The following is a 15,142-nucleotide window of genomic DNA, read 5'->3' as shown; positions in this document are numbered from 1 at the left end:
ACCCGTCAACACACACACACACAACTGCAAACCAGTTTTCTTATTTTGGACGGCGTGACAGGGCACCGTCATTCCATCAATGCACAATAATAATGCCCAACCTTTGACATGTTGGAAAAGGGGGGTTCGTTGACAAAGGCATGGTAAAAACAAAACATGTGGTTGTGAATCCCCCCCCTCGTGGTCTGGCCTCTCTACTTTTCCCACATGGCACGCACGAACTCACGCACGGGTACAATCCCATTGTGCTCGTGACAATAAAGTGACAGTTGGAACGGTGTGGAAGGTGGACCCAAAACTACAGTAAATACGGAATATGTTCCTAGCGATGCGAGTCGAATGACTTTTTTCACACAGAAGGACGGTGGAAATGGAAAAGGAATAAATGACGGCAGAACTATTGCCTCGTTGGCACATTTGACACATTGCATGGAGATGGCCACCCAGGTGGACTCATTGGACTCATATTCGTATGATACCTAGATTTTAGACTCGAGAACGGCATGACCAGAACAGGGGATAGGAAAGTGTCCTCCCCAACTAGATAAGACAGGACCCGTGGGATGTCTGGGCCGTCATTAATGAACCGGGCCTCAAGAGCCAAAGTAACTTCGGTTCCAGCATTTGACAGCTGCAAGGATGCCTTAGAGAGCCTGCACATGTTATAAAAGAAATGCGTACGAGGGTTTGGAATTTACTAAACCCGTACGGAGTAGAAGCAGTCGTGTCGGTTACCCTCGAGCGCGGTCCAGATGGTTGCATACTCACATGTGGGCTCCCGATCGAAGAGATTTGAACAAGGGTATAGAGATCGGGGTGCTGGGAAATAGACGGCTCTACGAATCCTGCTTCCCTCTCGGTACACCACACGGCTTCGATGGTGAGCAGCTGACCAGCATCCTCCCCGGTGGATAATCTGACACAAATCACGGAAATGCCAACTTTGGTCGCCACTGACCAACTGACTCCTGCATCCTCCTTGAGCAGGGGGATAGAAAGTGGAAAATGAACAGACTGAGACAAAGTCACCTAGCATGAACCAGGGTGTTTGGTTTGTAAGAAACACCATCTGATAACCATCTTCGGATAGCCCATTGCAATCTCGGGTACATAGTCCATGAATCATGATGATGCGACGAGAGGAATGTAATGCACACAAGCCCAAATCCCCTCCGCTACCCGTTGTGTCCTTTCTTCCTCCAAATCATTGTGACCACCAATTCTGTTCCTGTAACAAGTCCAAGTAAACGAGTGTGTACTCTTAGATCCAAGAGAGACATCTGTGACTTCTATCTTATCCCCCGAACAGGTTACGACTTTCCATTGTGTAATGGCCTGCCAGATGAGGTCTTGTTGGGGTTTCTTTCTACCTTCAATTTGTTGATCAGACTTGAGTCTCTTGTTGTTCCTGGAAATCGTCAGTATCACTCTTCTTCTCATGTAACCGAGAGTCGGCTTTTATACCTCAAGTCTAGCGTCGACGAAATTTGAGTCATATCCAACAAGTTGTAGATCTCTGGAAGTACGACCTCGGTGAAAAGAAAATCTGCTGAGAGGAGAAACCGGCTGCATTTTCTTCGTATGTCCCAGGTAATATCCAGCATATGCAGCACTGGCAACGGCCATAGCTTTTCTCCCATGATTCTGCTCCTTTTGCGACCACGTAGTGCATGTTGACCATGATCTCGTGTTGATCATCATACACTTCAAGAGTAGGTGCCATTTTGCCCCTAACGCAAGGTCTGGTTTGAGTATCTAGCACACTAGGCATCTTAATCCTCAGCTTTGTGGTTCTTCGCGATGGACTCGATCCGCTTGCCACCCAACTTTCTGATCTCGTCTATCAGTGTGCCTTTTGCGTGCATGCTAGCAATATCGTCGCTGCCACCCAAACTCTGAGTATTGACCATGATGTTTGGGACCGTTCTACGGCTAGTCAGCCTTGCGAGCAGATCCTGCAACGTCCGTCCAAGTGTGGGCGCAGGCGTGATGTGATCTTCGTATGAAACAGGAACCGGATCCGTCATTAGGTCAAGTTCGACCACATACGGTTTAGGTACGATGGTGTAAGTTTCGAGTAGGAGTTCTTTTGCACGCTTCGAATATGGACAGTAGGACTTGGAAAATATGATGACTGCGGTACTATTAGCCATTGATCAAACAGAATTGGAAGTGTATCCAACATACTGGGACTCTTTCGAAAGATATCGTAGAGTTCTTCTCTGGCTCTCTCCAGACCATCATCTGTGGGCTTGGGCTTAGAGGGTGTTTCTCCCACTACCGCAGGACTTTCTGTGTTCGAGTTCGCATCCCCCATCTTCTCGACGACGGGCGGCCATTTTGGTTTTGGATTCTCCTTGGGATTTGAGGCAGTTCCTGGAACATGATCTACACGACCAGAATCCGCGATCAAAGCTTCATTCTTTTTGTCCAGTATCCTTTGCAACAGCTGATTCGTTTGTGCAGTCAGTTCCGAATCTGAAAGAGTGCCACGTAGAATGCCTCGACGAGACGACAACGATGACTCGGTGACCTTGCGGAAATCGGTCGTCTCCGGGCCAGAGAAGAAGATGATGTAGATGAGGACAATGGTTGCTGCAACGAAAAGTACGTGGGTGCGGCGAAGGTTTGCCATTTTCGGATGACCTTCGAACGACCTTTACCAGTAAGGAGGATTGAAAGGCGTCTGGTAGAGGTCTTGTTGTTCGCTCTCGTGAGATTCGAGTTGAGGAGAGGCTCGCTTTTTGGAAAAAGTCGATGAACGTCGAACCACACGACGCGATAACCACACACACCCGCCCCCGGCACTCAATATGGTCTATTGCTTGGCTATGATCAAGTAAATAAACGGGAAAGAAATGTAAAGATTAAAAGTGATTCGAGGATGAAGGTCAGAAAAACACCTGAACGCAAGGGGAGCAGAGAACAAGTTTCCTTAGCCAGGTACGCGACGTGCGCGATTCGTTCATCTGGGGAAAGAACGAACTAGGAGATTCCCACACCTAACTTTAGACATGGCGAACGGGCCGTGCAGGCATGTGCAGGGTTCAGTCCATGCCCACAGATCAGGGCCTGTCGCGGGGTATCGATATAATCAACAGGCTTGGATCTGCCCACGAGGATCTACACAAAGGTGGGTGGTTGTCAATGTCGGTACATTCACGACAGAAGATGGTGATGGTCTTACCTTGTCCTTTACTCGACTTTCCCTTCATGATCTTAAGATCTGAGTAGGAAAGTATCTCAGAAACCCCAAAGAGAAGAGTGGAAATGGGCAGGAAACAAGGCGAAGAAAAAGGGACGTCAATATACATTTCATCGGTAGATAGAAGAACTATATTATCATGTGCTCGTACGAAGTTGTCGCGAGCTTTCAAAAACATCCCATTCACTAGTCATCACATATCCCGTGCATTCGGTCTACAAGTTTCCCAACGCCTTACTATTCAAGCATTGTTGTATAAGCAAATCAGATATCGTTACCATTTCATGCCATAAGTCCTCCCAATACGACCTTCTGCAGGCCCATCATTTCCTTTTTCGCACTTTCTCGTGTGGTGTTCTCGAATTCTCGTACTATTGAAGACACCACGACTTTGCGGACTCGTGCGTCGACTTTGGTGAAGAGGTCACCAAGCACGGGCGTACAGATGGATGGTCCTGTCAATATCTGAAGCAATCTCTGGTACGTCTCTATAAGGGCATCGCATAGCGTTGCAAATACCGTAAAGAAGTCAGGAACAAACGGTAGAGGCGGTGTCTGCAGATGTGTATAAGGGCCTTCGTTCGGCAAGAGGGTTGAATTAGGGGCATCAGTTGGTGCCGGCGCTGGAAAAGACGAGACGGTAGGAAAACTGCCTGAGGACATTGCGCCTGAAGGTGATTGTGTGACTAACGTGCTCGCCGAGGAAATGAAAGACGCACTGCTTGTAGTAGCATCAATCGATGGTTGGGATCCGTGATGCCCAACTTCTGGCAAGTTTGGCGGCGATGTCGAGGGCGGGATCATAGGAAGTCCGATGTCAGTTACCGGACCACTTGATTTGCGTGGTCTTGAGGTCGTTGCCGCTCTCTTGAACATCTGCGGGATCCTCGCTCGACTCAGGGAACTTGCTGTGCTGCCATCTGGAGGGTGTAGTTGTTGGAATGACTCGAATTCGCCCAACAGAGTGTTTAGACTCTTCAAGTAATCTTGCGCAACGGCTGCATTTGCGCTGGAGCCATTCTGTGGCGGATGTAGATCGAAAATCGTGGGAAGAGACATTCCCAATATCATGTAGTTCACGGCTCGCCGTGACAGTCGACTGGGAGTATACGATGGTAGTTTCGTAATGTCCGCTTCGGTAAACTGGATCGTATTGAACCAGAACGACCTGCCTTCGTGCGCCTTACGCAAGTAATCCAATGTGGCGATTCTCTTGTTTGCCATCTCTTGTATGTGTGTATAGACTGCACTTGTATTTGTGCCGCCCGAAACTACAGCAGTTGGGAGCATGCCATTGATTGCCAACGCAGAGGCAACATCCAACTCCCCTTTGGCGGTTGCAGGCGTTTCATTCGAAGGATCTTTGCTGCTAACTCTTTGCAATGGCGCTCGTCCACTGACCGTGCCATTCGTGAGCAGAGGTACTGGAAGTGGAAGCGCCATGTTATCGCCCGAAGCCTGGCCGCTCACATCACTGTTTCTTCCGGGGACGGAATCTGCTTTGATAGAATTCAGGGTTGTGGGCGCTGCGGGCGCAGTCGTCGTCCGTTGAAATCCTGGTCGGGGTGGCGCAGAGTGTGGAGGGGACAGGGTCGCATCAATGGAATTGTTAGATCCAAAGGGCTTGTGCCTGCGTGAGGGTGATCTTGTCAATTTGGAGAGGAATCCGGCAGCTCCTCCTCCTCCTGAAGTGCTTGAGCTGATAGAGCCATCTCGAGGTGAAAGCTCTGTCATACTAATAGGACTGATCTCGTACCACCCCAATAGTTGGCCGAATGAGAATCGAGCCTAGACTGAGTGTGGTCCGTCCCAGGGCGAAGCGTGAGTGGTGCTCCGAAGCCTGTTACACAGAGGCCATTGCATGGATTGAGAAAAGGGCGGCGGCGGGAAGGATGGCGGTACCTGCAGGAAGATAGTGCTAGAGAATGCGCGCAGGCAGGGGCTCATCACCACAGGCGTCTGGAGGCTTTGTAGGGGGTTGTTCGTAAAGTGTGGGGAGCCCTGCAAGTCAATTCAGCGGGGGCTTTGCAGGCTTGCACCAGTAATCACCGCCATCGTCTTAGGGGGCCGCACTGCCCAAAGACTCTTCTTGCACCACATGTTTCAGCCTTGGTCAATGGCGCAAGGGTGCTCTCTTCCGAATTCGTTTTGCTGCCGTCGACATTTCGGCTGATCCGACACTCATCGTAATGGACGTTCCCAAGCCAGGCGAGTGGCCAGTCGGCCCCCAAGAAGATCAAGAGCCTCGAAAAGACCGTATTTGGGTGGATGGTTGCTTCGACTTTGCTCACCATGGTAGGTTCGATTATAATCATTGGTAGGTCAAACATCTGACAGATATTGCCAGGCCATGCCGGCGCTTTGCGACAGGCTCGACAGCTTGGTTCCGAACTTTATGTTGGACTTCATTCTGACGAAGAAATTCTGCTGAACAAGGGGCCAACGGTTATGACTTTGAATGAGCGGTGTGTCCATCGATGTCGTGTTATTTTCATCTACTGATTTCGCCAGTGTTGCCGCTGTTGATGCCTGTCGATGGGCGACCAAGTCCATTCCCTACGCACCTTACGTGACATCCTTGCCGTGGATCTCCCATTATGGATGTTGGTATGTAGTTCATGGAGACGACATCACCTCCGATGCCGATGGTGAGGATTGTTATCGCTTCGTCAAGGCTGCTGGCCGCTTCCTGGTGGTTAAGAGGACTGCGGGGATATCGACAACTGATCTTGTTGGAAGAATGTTACTTTGCACCAAGACACATTTCATCAGGTCACTAATGGATGAACTCAAGAGCGATGACGGCGGAGCTGAGAAGCTTGAGAAAATTAAGGAATATGCCACCGATGAGACTGCCCTGAGCCCAGGGTGTGAAGTTTGGAACTGGGCTCGGACTGGTCACGACAAGTCCCTACACGAGACGACTGCTCCTGGTACCTTTTCGAAAATCGTCTCTGGCAATGGCCCAAAGCCTGGTCAACGCGTTGTCTATGTTGATGGTGGCTTTGACCTGTTTTCGTCCGGCCACATCGAGTTCCTCAAGCGTGTCAATGAAGCAGAAAAGGGAGAGGCATATGTCGTGGCAGGTGTGCATAATGACGACGTGATCAATCATTGGAAGGGCTTTAACTACCCCATCATGAACATCTTCGAGCGTGGACTTTGTGTGCTGCAATGCAAATACATCCATGCGGTTGTCTTTGGCGCTCCATTTGTTCCTTCACGGCCATATTTGGAGAGCTTACCCTTTGGAAAGATTGATGCTGTCTACCATGGTCCCACGTCGTATCTGACTTCAAGCTTCGACCCGTATCCAGATGCTAAAGAAATGGGCATCCTCCGACAAATCGAATCCCATCCATACGCTCATGTTAACGCGGAAGAGATTGTGGGCCGCATTCTCAAGGGCAGAGAAGCATTCGAGGAGCGACAACGACGAAAAGGTCAAAAAGCCGTGGGAGAGGAAGCCGCACGGGAAAAAGAACTGCTAGAACAACTGCATCAATCAGCTGTAGGTGAGATAGAATAGTCCGATGTTGTGTCCCAGTCTTCCTTTTATTCTGGTGAAGCTATTTACAGATGCCACCTTTCCATACACGCTTAGACAAAGGACCGGCAAGGATATCTGCGAGCATAATTAGTAAAATTGAAGTCTGAAAGAGCGGATTGAAGCGCATACTTTTCTTCATAACTCTGGGGACCGAGGTCGTATTTCACGGCCGATTTTCTGCCAAAGGTGGCCGGCATTGGTGGTAGGCCATTCTCGCCTAGAACCGCAGTTCCCTTTTCCGATTCAAAGTACGCCGCAAGCCCTTTCTCGCCTTCCTGCTTGACAGCAACGAGTTGTTTCTGCCCCTCCTCGCCAGCCAATAATTTGGGACTTGGGTTGGCGGCGCTTCCCATCGTTAACAGACCGACAGCGTCTCTTTGTGTGACTGTGCTCAACGTCGGATATGCTCTTCGAACGTCTCTTTTCCAGTATGGGTTATCTGCGATATCAGCAGCTGGTGTTGTCACAGCTTCATCGTATGATGTAGGGTCAAGACCCCCGGGCGGCGGGTTTCGAAAGTGTTTAACGGGTACACCATTGCTCCGGTTGGAGTCGACTGCGAAGATTCTGCGTATCATTTCCCAGACGCCTGTGCTCTGCTGGGTATATTTCTAGTCCCGTTAGAAGTGATTTGCGCAATGCGTGTAGCTGATTTGGTACCTTTCCAACGGCGACAACATCCTTCAAGGGTTTGGTGGCCATTGTGGCCGCGATCCAAAGCTCCCTCGCAAACCGCAGATGCTAGAAAAGTTGCAAGAAGCGAAGAAGTGAACGTTTGTGCACCGTATTCCGTGTTGTGGCAGTGAACGCTGCACAATGAAGCCGATTTAACGTCGGCCTCATAGGCCAGTCAAAGCTGTCGCTTGGCCTCACGTGACGGGTTTCAGTTACGGTGGATCTTTTGGGCCATCGACGTATTTTACTCGCTTGAACATCAGCCTCGACGATGGCATCAACGCGCAAAATTAATGTACTACCTCCCATTTCTACTCTCAAATTCACGATGGATTCTATCATACAATCAACATCATTTGACCTCTGATGAGGCTCATCCTTCATTTGACCAGGCTCGGGCACGGTAGGCTATCTCTCGTTTGATGAAACCTGGTGGCTCCTGCAGGCGCCACTCATGGAAAAGTCGTATCTCCAAACATCTCCCCTCCTCTCGAAAGTGATCGTGTCCCAGTCCCAGTCTGGAAGAATCGCATGCCATGCTACAGCTCTCTAGCTCATTTTCACCAGTGTCCGAAAGTCCAGACCTCGTGGCCAGTAGCCCACTGGCCGAGACAAGACAGCGGTCATCACCGCCACATGCCAGCCTTGCGGTAGACTCCGTGGCCTCGACAAGTACTCTGCAGTTGTCTGCTAGATGTATTATTTGGTTGAATTCCTATACAGACTTGCTTAGCCCAAGAGGCCGTCCAAACTACCTCTGCCATTTCTTCTCCTTTGTGGTGGCCCGGAGAACCATTATTTACTGACTAGCAGCACGCATTTGTCTAAAATGCCGAGGTTCGAGCCAGTCCCTGATTCTTATAAGGATCTTGAGGGTAAAGTGGTTGTTTTGACTGGTAAGCCAGACCGAGAACGACGTTGTCCTTTGCCGGTTACTGTCGATGAGCTTTGAGTTGCTGACGCTATATAGGAGGTGCCCATGGCGTTGGAGAGGCCGTCGTTCGTTATTTGCATAATGCTGGTGCTCACACCTTCTTCGGAGACATCGATGACAAAGCTTGTCAATCCGTGGTAGATACTCTGAAGGCAGCGAAGCTATCACAAGCCAGTCTATATTTCTTGCATATTGATGTTCGGGAATACGAGGACAATCTTGCTCTGTTCAAACTAGCATATGAGAAGCATGGGAGGGTAGACCATGCATTCTCTATTGCCGGGGTTACTGAGCGACAGAATTGGTTTGAACCAGGCTTGAATCTGCAGAGCGTGGAGATTGCCCCTTCGACAATGGTACTGGATGTCAATTTGACTGGGCTATGTTACTTTGCCCGAATCGCGACGGTATATCTCCGGCAGGGAAACGACAATCACGAACAGGACAAATCCATTTGCCTACTTGGATCTATCGCATCGTTTAAAGAGCAAGCCGGTCTCTTCATATACCAGCCAAGCAAGCACGGCGTGATTGGTCTTATGCGCTCAACACGAAAGATGCTATACCATGAATACGGCATCAGAATCAATACGATTTGCCCATCGCTGATCAATACAGGAATGGCGTCACACATGTATGATCTATGGACAGGACGAGGTTTGCCGGTAAACGAGGCACATGAGGTGGCCGAGTATGTCTTGACCCTAGCGAGCATACCAAAAAGCCCTTTCGTGGGAACTTTGACAGGACTTGCAGTCTACGTCGAAGGTGGCAACGGCTGGGAAATTGAAAGGGATCTGGACAGTGCGGAGGGACACTGGCTAGGTGAAGAGAACACGAAGGCGGTTGCGAGAATCGAGGAAGCATTAGGCGTGGGTTTGAGCTGGACGCAAACGAAATGATCTTCCCAGTGCTACGAGTCTTGGACCAGCTTCGCAACGGCTCTGCGTCCCAAGGTTTTGTTGCAGCACGGCATCTTGGTCATCGTAAGCGGTATTTGAGCCCCCGATCGGAATTCGCTTCGGATTCCCACGTGCTGGAAACTGGGTGAAAAGTCAAAAAACCCTAGATCAGTATACCAACTTGCATATTCTTGGAGCTTCTGCTCGAATCAAAAGATCCCATTGTCGCAACAATGGACAAATCGATTTTTTTGGAAGAAATCAGGCCAATATCGAACAAGCGCTGATCGCCGCAATTGACTGTTTCAACTTGAGCCTTATCAGACTCCGGACTACTCCAGACTAATGACAAAGCTAACAATTGACGGCGTGCATTTGTCCCGAACATCTGGTCCCTGGATATTTTCTGGATGGCTCGACAAGGCAAACAGTCGCACATTGTGTCGGCTGGACCAAGGCGTGAAAGAGCAGATCTCATGATAAGCACTTTATTGCCAGGGTGAGAATTTGCAGCACCCTGGGCCATTCTCATGCTCTAGCAAGTTTGAACATATCTTCCGGTTCTCTAGCCAGCAAGTTTTGAACGCTTACCCACCAGGTCGCTGGAGTAAGTTGATTCTGACTGCCACAGCCTGGAGATGATCCTTGTCGGCATCGACCGACCTCTGAGAATTTCCGATGGCAAATTCTCTATTTCAGGCCAAATCCAATTGTCGGCACATAGAGTTTGTGTCCCAACCTGTCAAACTTGGTCGATTGACATCGCCTCAGCCTATCTCCTTAACAAAGTTCCAGGCTGGCTGTCTACGTGCTAGGCTACAAAGCCCGGCATCACTTTGCGAGTTTACACTCGTGAAGACCACAATGATATGTGTCTAGATCCCTACTATACGAGCTTTAAGGGACTCTTTCACGATTTAGCGGTTTTTGGCACGCCAGAGGGTGGCTCTAAACAAGCTAAATCAATTCGAAGACACTCGTTCTTATCTCTGTTCAAAGCACCGTTGTCTGGCCCAAGTCAGCGTCTATTCGTCGAAGACTCCCCCTATCTCCAGCCATGACCTAAATCCGGCAATTGAGCGCGGAGTACTCCTGTTCTTGGCTCCCGCGCGCGGTGATTCTTGGTATTCAGGCTTATGATAGCAAAGAGGCGTACATGGAGTATATATGATGATGACGGTAAGATGATGGTCATAGTCGGAATCTGCTCTTCTTGTTCTTCCTGCATGAAATACTATACATTGGCTCACAATGACTTCTGAATACGAGTCCAAGGAGATCAAACTCACCGTCGATGCCGCGGGCATTGCAACCGACACCTCTACGGGTGAGGTGAACGACAAATCGATCTGGTTCAAGACGCGACAATGGATTCGAAGTGTTGGAGCCGAAGAGCTAGGTATCGAGCGCATTCCAGAAGAGATGCGGACGAACCAGAACCCACGCGATCTCTTCACTATATTCTTTTCAGTAAGTACTTTCCTACTTTTCTGGCACTCTGATCATACGTCGATCTCAAACTGCTGAAGCATTTGCATAATCGAAAAGATTGCTAATGACGAGCAGGCTAATTGCAATGTTGCTACGCTCGCCTTGGGGTTTCTCGGTCCTACTCTCTTTGGACTTGGATGGTGGGATTCCTTCTGCTGCATCCTCTTCTTCAATCTATTCGGTGCAATTTTCCCAGCACTCGTTGCACGCTATGGCCCGAAACTGGGGTTGAGAACTATGATTATTCCTCGATACTGCTTTGGATGGTGGCCTGCAAAAGCTCTCGCTATTCTTAACTGCATCAACCAAATTGGATGGGCCATGGTGAACGCCATCAGCGGGGCTAGCGTTCTATACGACGTCGGCGATGGTGATCTGCCACTTGCTGTGGCTGTTCTTATCGTCGGTATCTGCGCCGTGGTGATGGGTCTCTTTGGTTACAAGGTGCTCCATCTGTACGACAGGTATTCGTGGATTGTCATGCTCATCTGCTTCATCATCGTGGCCGGATTCGGCGCGAAGCATTTCATCAATATCCCCATGGGCTCGGGCTCCTTGGAAGCTTCGAACGTCTTATCCTTCAGCACGTCAATCATCGGCTTCGAAATTGCATGGCTCCCTGTCGCTGCGGATTATGGTGTCTACATGCGGGAAACGACCAAAGATCGCAAATCGTTCTGGTATGCCTACGGCGGCTTTCTCAGCAGTCAATTGTTCATTGAACTGCTTGGTGCAGCGGTCGGGACCCTGAGTGTCAGTAAGAACAGCTATTTCACCGACGCTTACGGCGCCCGAGGTATTGGTGGTCTCATCGGCGCATCGTTTGGAGCCTACGGCAAGGGAGCGAGAGGCTTCGGCAAGCTCATCGAGGTCCTGCTCGGCCTATCGTGTGTGGCCGTGATCACCACCAACATCTACTCCCTCGGCTTGAGCGTTCAGATGGTCACGCAGAAGCTCCTGGTTGTGCCTCGCTTGGTCTGGTCTCTCATCGGGTCTGTGATATTCTTGGCGGCGGCCATGGCCGGTCGCGACCACCTCGAGGAAGCCATGGAGAACTTCTTATTGATATGTGCATACTGGATCGTGCCATTCTCGACCATCCTGCTCGTTGAGCACTTCATCTGGAGACGGGGATACAAGTACGATGTGACCGCCTGGAATGATCGAACAAAGCTTCCATACGGAATCGCTGCGTCAATCGCCTGGGTCGTCGGTACCGTGCTCGCTCTGCTCACCATGTCACAAACATGGTGGGTCGGACCGATCGCGGCGGGCATCGGGAGCAGTCCGTACGGGACAGATATCAGCTGGATCCTCGCGTTTGCAGCCACTGCGGTTGTCTACGTGCCGTTGAGAATCTGGGAGCAGAAGCAATGGCATCGGTTTGGATGATTCTTGAACATACTCTTTGGTGGATGGGAATTTTTAATTGAGACAATAATCATGTTCGTGATACGTAACAAATTTTGTTGCAACTCTTATCACCTATCGCCAATTAATTTTTTTTCGCTCTTGACAAAGTAATATATACACAATCCCATTGTCCCTCTTCGTGTCGGAGTACTGCTGCTCCGAAGTCAGGAATACAACAGTGCCACCCCAGTATCTTCTATCTGTTTCTATGTAACAGTACACCGAGCCATTCATTGCCTACCTCGAGGACCGCAATCCATCACGGGCTAGTATTCCGACCTATTTTTCATCGAGACTCACTTATGCTCCGGTACAGGCGGATAATCCACCTCGTCCAGGTAGAAACTGAGATCTCCCCTCTCCCTGTCCGCGATCGTCCACCCGTTGCCCAGCCACTCTAGAGAGTCATGGCCAGGTATACTCTCATACTCGTAGTCCTCCCACCTGGGGGTTTCCAGGGTCGCGCGGGCGTGCAAACTACTGCCTGGCCACAAACCCGTGATCTTTCCATTGACCTTGTACCAGCTCGTGCAGTCATCCACGTGCACGGTCCGCGGGAAATAGACATCCAGGTACCTGTTCCAACTGTCCAGCGCGGCAGGTTTAACTTCGATGCTGCGTAGATGTTCGCGCGAAAGTTTTTGGACCGCCTTGACCACGTACCCGATGATGCTCTCGAAGATGATGAGCAGGCTCCCGCCGCCCGTGGCGGAGTTGGGACCGCCTGTGAAGAAGTAGTTGGGGAACCCGGGGACCGAATGAGACATGTACGCCGATGCGTGGTGCGACCATGCGTCCGCGACAGAGACGCCGTCGCGTCCGACGATGGGGAATCGGGGCATGAAGGACGTGTCGAAGCCCGTGGCACAGGCGATCGCGTCAACTTGGTACTCTTTACCGTCGGAAGTCAATATGCCCTGTGGGATCCGAAATATATGTATATGTGAGCTTGCGAGACACGTGAGGGAAGGAGAGAGGGAAAGAGGGCCAAAGGGGGAAATGAATAAAGACGACATACATTCTCAGTCACCTTTTCGATCGGCGTAGTTATAAAGTCCACATTGTCCTGAGTTAGAGCCTCGAGGTAGCCAGGGCCAGGAGTCAATCTCCTGCACCCAGGCACAAACTTGGGCTTCAGCGCCGCGTACACTTCCGGTTTACTGGCCAGCTTGGTCTTCATGTTGGACATGATGGCTTCGGTGCCGGCGATTTCTTCGGGCGACCCGGGAAACAGGCACGGGTAGTCCATGTTGATGAATCGCTCCATGGACTTGCGGAACGTCTTGTAGTACTCCTTGTCGTTGGCGAACCGGTGCAGTTCCTCCGCCGTGTAGGTGTAGTTCCCCGGTTCGTCACCCTTTGCAATGGTGTCTGTGGTGAAGCTTCCCCCGAACGGCTGGCTGATCCATGTTCCGCCACGGGCGAAGTTGTACACTGCCGACGCTTTGGCTTGCAGTTTGGGAAGTATCTGAATGGCTGACGAGCCGCAGCCTATCAAGGCGACTTTCCGGTCCGTCCAGTCCCTGTCCATGTCAGATAGAGCAACATGGACATTTGAAGATCGTGGCGCTGGGGCTTACCACGAGCTGTCCCAATCCGCGGAGTGAAGGAGCTTGCCTTGGAACTTGTCGAGACCGGCGATGCTAGGCCACTTCCACTTGTTCAGCAACCCGGTGGCACTGATCACAACTTCTGTCTCGAGACTTTGCCTGGATTTGACACCGTCCGCGCTCGACGTTTCCAGTTCGACATTCCAAACGCCGACGTCCTGATCCCAAGTTGCTCCGGTGACTTTGGAGTTGTAATGCACGTTCTCAGACACGCCATACTTCCTCGCCACCCCCTTCACGTAATCTTGGATCTCGGCTCCTGGTGAGAAGTACTTGGACCACTGCGTGTTTGGCTCAAACGTGTATTGATACACCGCGGAAGGGATGTCGCATGCGACTCCCGGGTAGCGGTTCTCGTACCTTTTTTTCACACTTGTCAGCATAGGTTCCCCAAGAATTATAGCATTACAATGGTAAGAACGTGTACTGTCAGAGGGGATAAATACATACCATGTGCCACCAACTGAGGGATTCTTCTCTACAATTGTGATCTTGATGTTGGGAACATACTGCTTGAGGCGAATGTACGTGCCGATCCCAGATACACCGGCTCCAATGATGAGAGCTCTGATCTCACGCCCCTGGTCGACAGGTCTATCTTGGAACTGAAACTTGGACTTATCCGCTGATGCCATGATCATTTTGAGAGTCTTCGAAACACAGCAGTTTTGATCAGGGATCTTTGCACCCCCAACCCAGGCACCTACCTACCCTTACAGAGGACAGTCTCCAAGTGGTCTGTAGACTGATTAGCATCATCATTAAAGTCTTTGTCGGCGCGTTCTATCGTATACTCGAGGACTTTGCCGTCCAGAGAGATCGAGTCTAGATGCTGGAAGGTTGACGCTAGAAAATGCCAGGTCGGCAAGGAGAATTGGGTCATTTCTCGTTATCTCGTGGCTGACGGACATGTGCGGGCAACGTGACACGCCTTCGCTCCAGTTGGCAACCGAGACAGAACTCATGGAGGTGTGTCAAACGGTGAGAAACATGGCGCATTCGAATTATCAGACTCGAAGGACAGAGGCTCTTTGCTCTGTCACCTCCTGAGGCCAGCCTGTAGTCGGCAAGGCTGAACTTTCTGTAAAATCTCAGGGATAAAATATGCCAAGGCGCCTCGCCCCAATCAGGAAAGAGTTGATGCTGCCCTGTAAAGCTCTCTTATCATAATGTAGGTGAAGCCTCTCGACGATAGAACTTCAAAAGGTACATTATCTATAGGCTATCAATGGTCAATGGTCCATGGTCCATGGTCCATGGTCCATGGTCCATGGTCTTTTCTTTGGGTTAAATGTTCTGTGACTCCCGTGCCGGGTGCGAACAGACACACACCCCGATAAGATGTTTTCTAACAAGGCCGCA

At 50.4% G+C, this 15,142-nt stretch overlaps 7 protein-coding genes across 7 annotated transcripts; 3 read left to right on the top strand and 4 right to left on the bottom strand.

Moving 5' to 3' along the window:
- Window positions 1-936: 936 nt before the first annotated feature.
- On the bottom strand, window positions 937-2,995 carry PV06_10068 (uncharacterized protein). The gene is made up of 3 exons (XM_016411563.1): window positions 2,188-2,995; window positions 1,465-2,134; window positions 937-1,408 (listed from the first exon to the last, which is right to left on the bottom strand). Exons 1-2 carry the CDS (start codon window positions 2,633-2,635, stop codon window positions 1,773-1,775), a joined length of 810 nt encoding a protein of 269 aa, XP_016258317.1. The 5' UTR covers window positions 2,636-2,995; the 3' UTR covers window positions 937-1,408; window positions 1,465-1,772.
- A 306-nt stretch (window positions 2,996-3,301) lies between these two features.
- On the bottom strand, window positions 3,302-5,058 carry PV06_10067 (uncharacterized protein). The gene has a single exon (XM_016411562.1). The coding sequence runs from the start codon at window positions 4,937-4,939 to the stop codon at window positions 3,488-3,490; it is 1,452 nt and encodes a 483-aa protein (XP_016258316.1). The 5' UTR covers window positions 4,940-5,058; the 3' UTR covers window positions 3,302-3,487.
- Window positions 5,059-5,316: 258 nt separating this feature from the next.
- On the top strand, window positions 5,317-6,870 carry PV06_10066 (uncharacterized protein). The gene is made up of 3 exons (XM_016411561.1): window positions 5,317-5,500; window positions 5,553-5,670; window positions 5,717-6,870. Exons 1-3 carry the CDS (start codon window positions 5,395-5,397, stop codon window positions 6,732-6,734), a joined length of 1,242 nt encoding a protein of 413 aa, XP_016258315.1. The 5' UTR covers window positions 5,317-5,394; the 3' UTR covers window positions 6,735-6,870.
- PV06_10065 (uncharacterized protein) lies at window positions 6,669-7,554 on the bottom strand. The gene is made up of 3 exons (XM_016411560.1): window positions 7,416-7,554; window positions 6,885-7,366; window positions 6,669-6,830 (listed from the first exon to the last, which is right to left on the bottom strand). The coding sequence occupies exons 1-3, from the start codon at window positions 7,455-7,457 to the stop codon at window positions 6,806-6,808; spliced, it is 549 nt and encodes a 182-aa protein (XP_016258314.1). The 5' UTR covers window positions 7,458-7,554; the 3' UTR covers window positions 6,669-6,805.
- Window positions 7,555-8,259: 705 nt separating this feature from the next.
- Window positions 8,260-9,266, top strand: PV06_10064 (uncharacterized protein; the record flags this gene model as incomplete). The annotated part of the gene is made up of 2 exons (XM_016411559.1): window positions 8,260-8,326; window positions 8,401-9,266. The coding sequence occupies 2 exons, from the start codon at window positions 8,260-8,262 to the stop codon at window positions 9,264-9,266; spliced, it is 933 nt and encodes a 310-aa protein (XP_016258313.1).
- Window positions 9,267-10,517: 1,251 nt separating this feature from the next.
- On the top strand, window positions 10,518-12,149 carry PV06_10063 (uncharacterized protein; the record flags this gene model as incomplete). The annotated part of the gene is made up of 2 exons (XM_016411558.1): window positions 10,518-10,736; window positions 10,833-12,149. 2 exons carry the CDS (start codon window positions 10,518-10,520, stop codon window positions 12,147-12,149), a joined length of 1,536 nt encoding a protein of 511 aa, XP_016258312.1.
- Window positions 12,150-12,466: 317 nt separating this feature from the next.
- Window positions 12,467-14,421, bottom strand: PV06_10062 (uncharacterized protein; the record flags this gene model as incomplete). The annotated part of the gene is made up of 4 exons (XM_016411557.1): window positions 12,467-13,087; window positions 13,189-13,693; window positions 13,751-14,140; window positions 14,231-14,421. The coding sequence occupies 4 exons, from the start codon at window positions 14,419-14,421 to the stop codon at window positions 12,467-12,469; spliced, it is 1,707 nt and encodes a 568-aa protein (XP_016258311.1).
- Between the last annotated feature and the right edge of the window lie 721 nt (window positions 14,422-15,142).

Source organism: Exophiala oligosperma, assembly GCF_000835515.1.
Source record: "Exophiala oligosperma strain CBS 72588 unplaced genomic scaffold supercont1.11, whole genome shotgun sequence".
In the NCBI taxonomy this organism is placed as follows: Eukaryota; Fungi; Ascomycota; class Eurotiomycetes; order Chaetothyriales; family Herpotrichiellaceae; genus Exophiala; species Exophiala oligosperma.
Note: the sequence above shows the minus strand (reverse complement) of the source record. Positions and strands in the feature narration are given on the sequence as shown.

Bases quoted from the DNA above. Each gene is read 5' to 3' on its own strand.
- PV06_10068 (XM_016411563.1), bottom strand. From the start codon at position 2,635: ATGGCAAACCTTCGCCGCACCCACGTACTTTTCGTTGCAGCAACCATT. The intron at 2,135-2,187 runs GTATGTTGGATA...ATAGTACCGCAG, and splicing joins TATCTTTCGAAAGAGTCCCA to TCATCATATTTTCCAAGTCC.
- PV06_10066 (XM_016411561.1), top strand. From the start codon at position 5,395: ATGGACGTTCCCAAGCCAGGCGAGTGGCCAGTCGGCCCCCAAGAAGAT. The intron at 5,501-5,552 runs GTAGGTTCGATT...AGATATTGCCAG, and splicing joins CTTCGACTTTGCTCACCATG to GCCATGCCGGCGCTTTGCGA. The intron at 5,671-5,716 runs GTGTGTCCATCG...TGATTTCGCCAG, and splicing joins GTTATGACTTTGAATGAGCG to TGTTGCCGCTGTTGATGCCT.
- PV06_10067 (XM_016411562.1), bottom strand. From the start codon at position 4,939: ATGACAGAGCTTTCACCTCGAGATGGCTCTATCAGCTCAAGCACTTCA.
- PV06_10065 (XM_016411560.1), bottom strand. From the start codon at position 7,457: ATGGCCACCAAACCCTTGAAGGATGTTGTCGCCGTTGGAAAG. The intron at 7,367-7,415 runs GTACCAAATCAG...TAACGGGACTAG, and splicing joins ATGTTGTCGCCGTTGGAAAG to AAATATACCCAGCAGAGCAC. The intron at 6,831-6,884 runs GTATGCGCTTCA...TTATGCTCGCAG, and splicing joins CCCCAGAGTTATGAAGAAAA to ATATCCTTGCCGGTCCTTTG.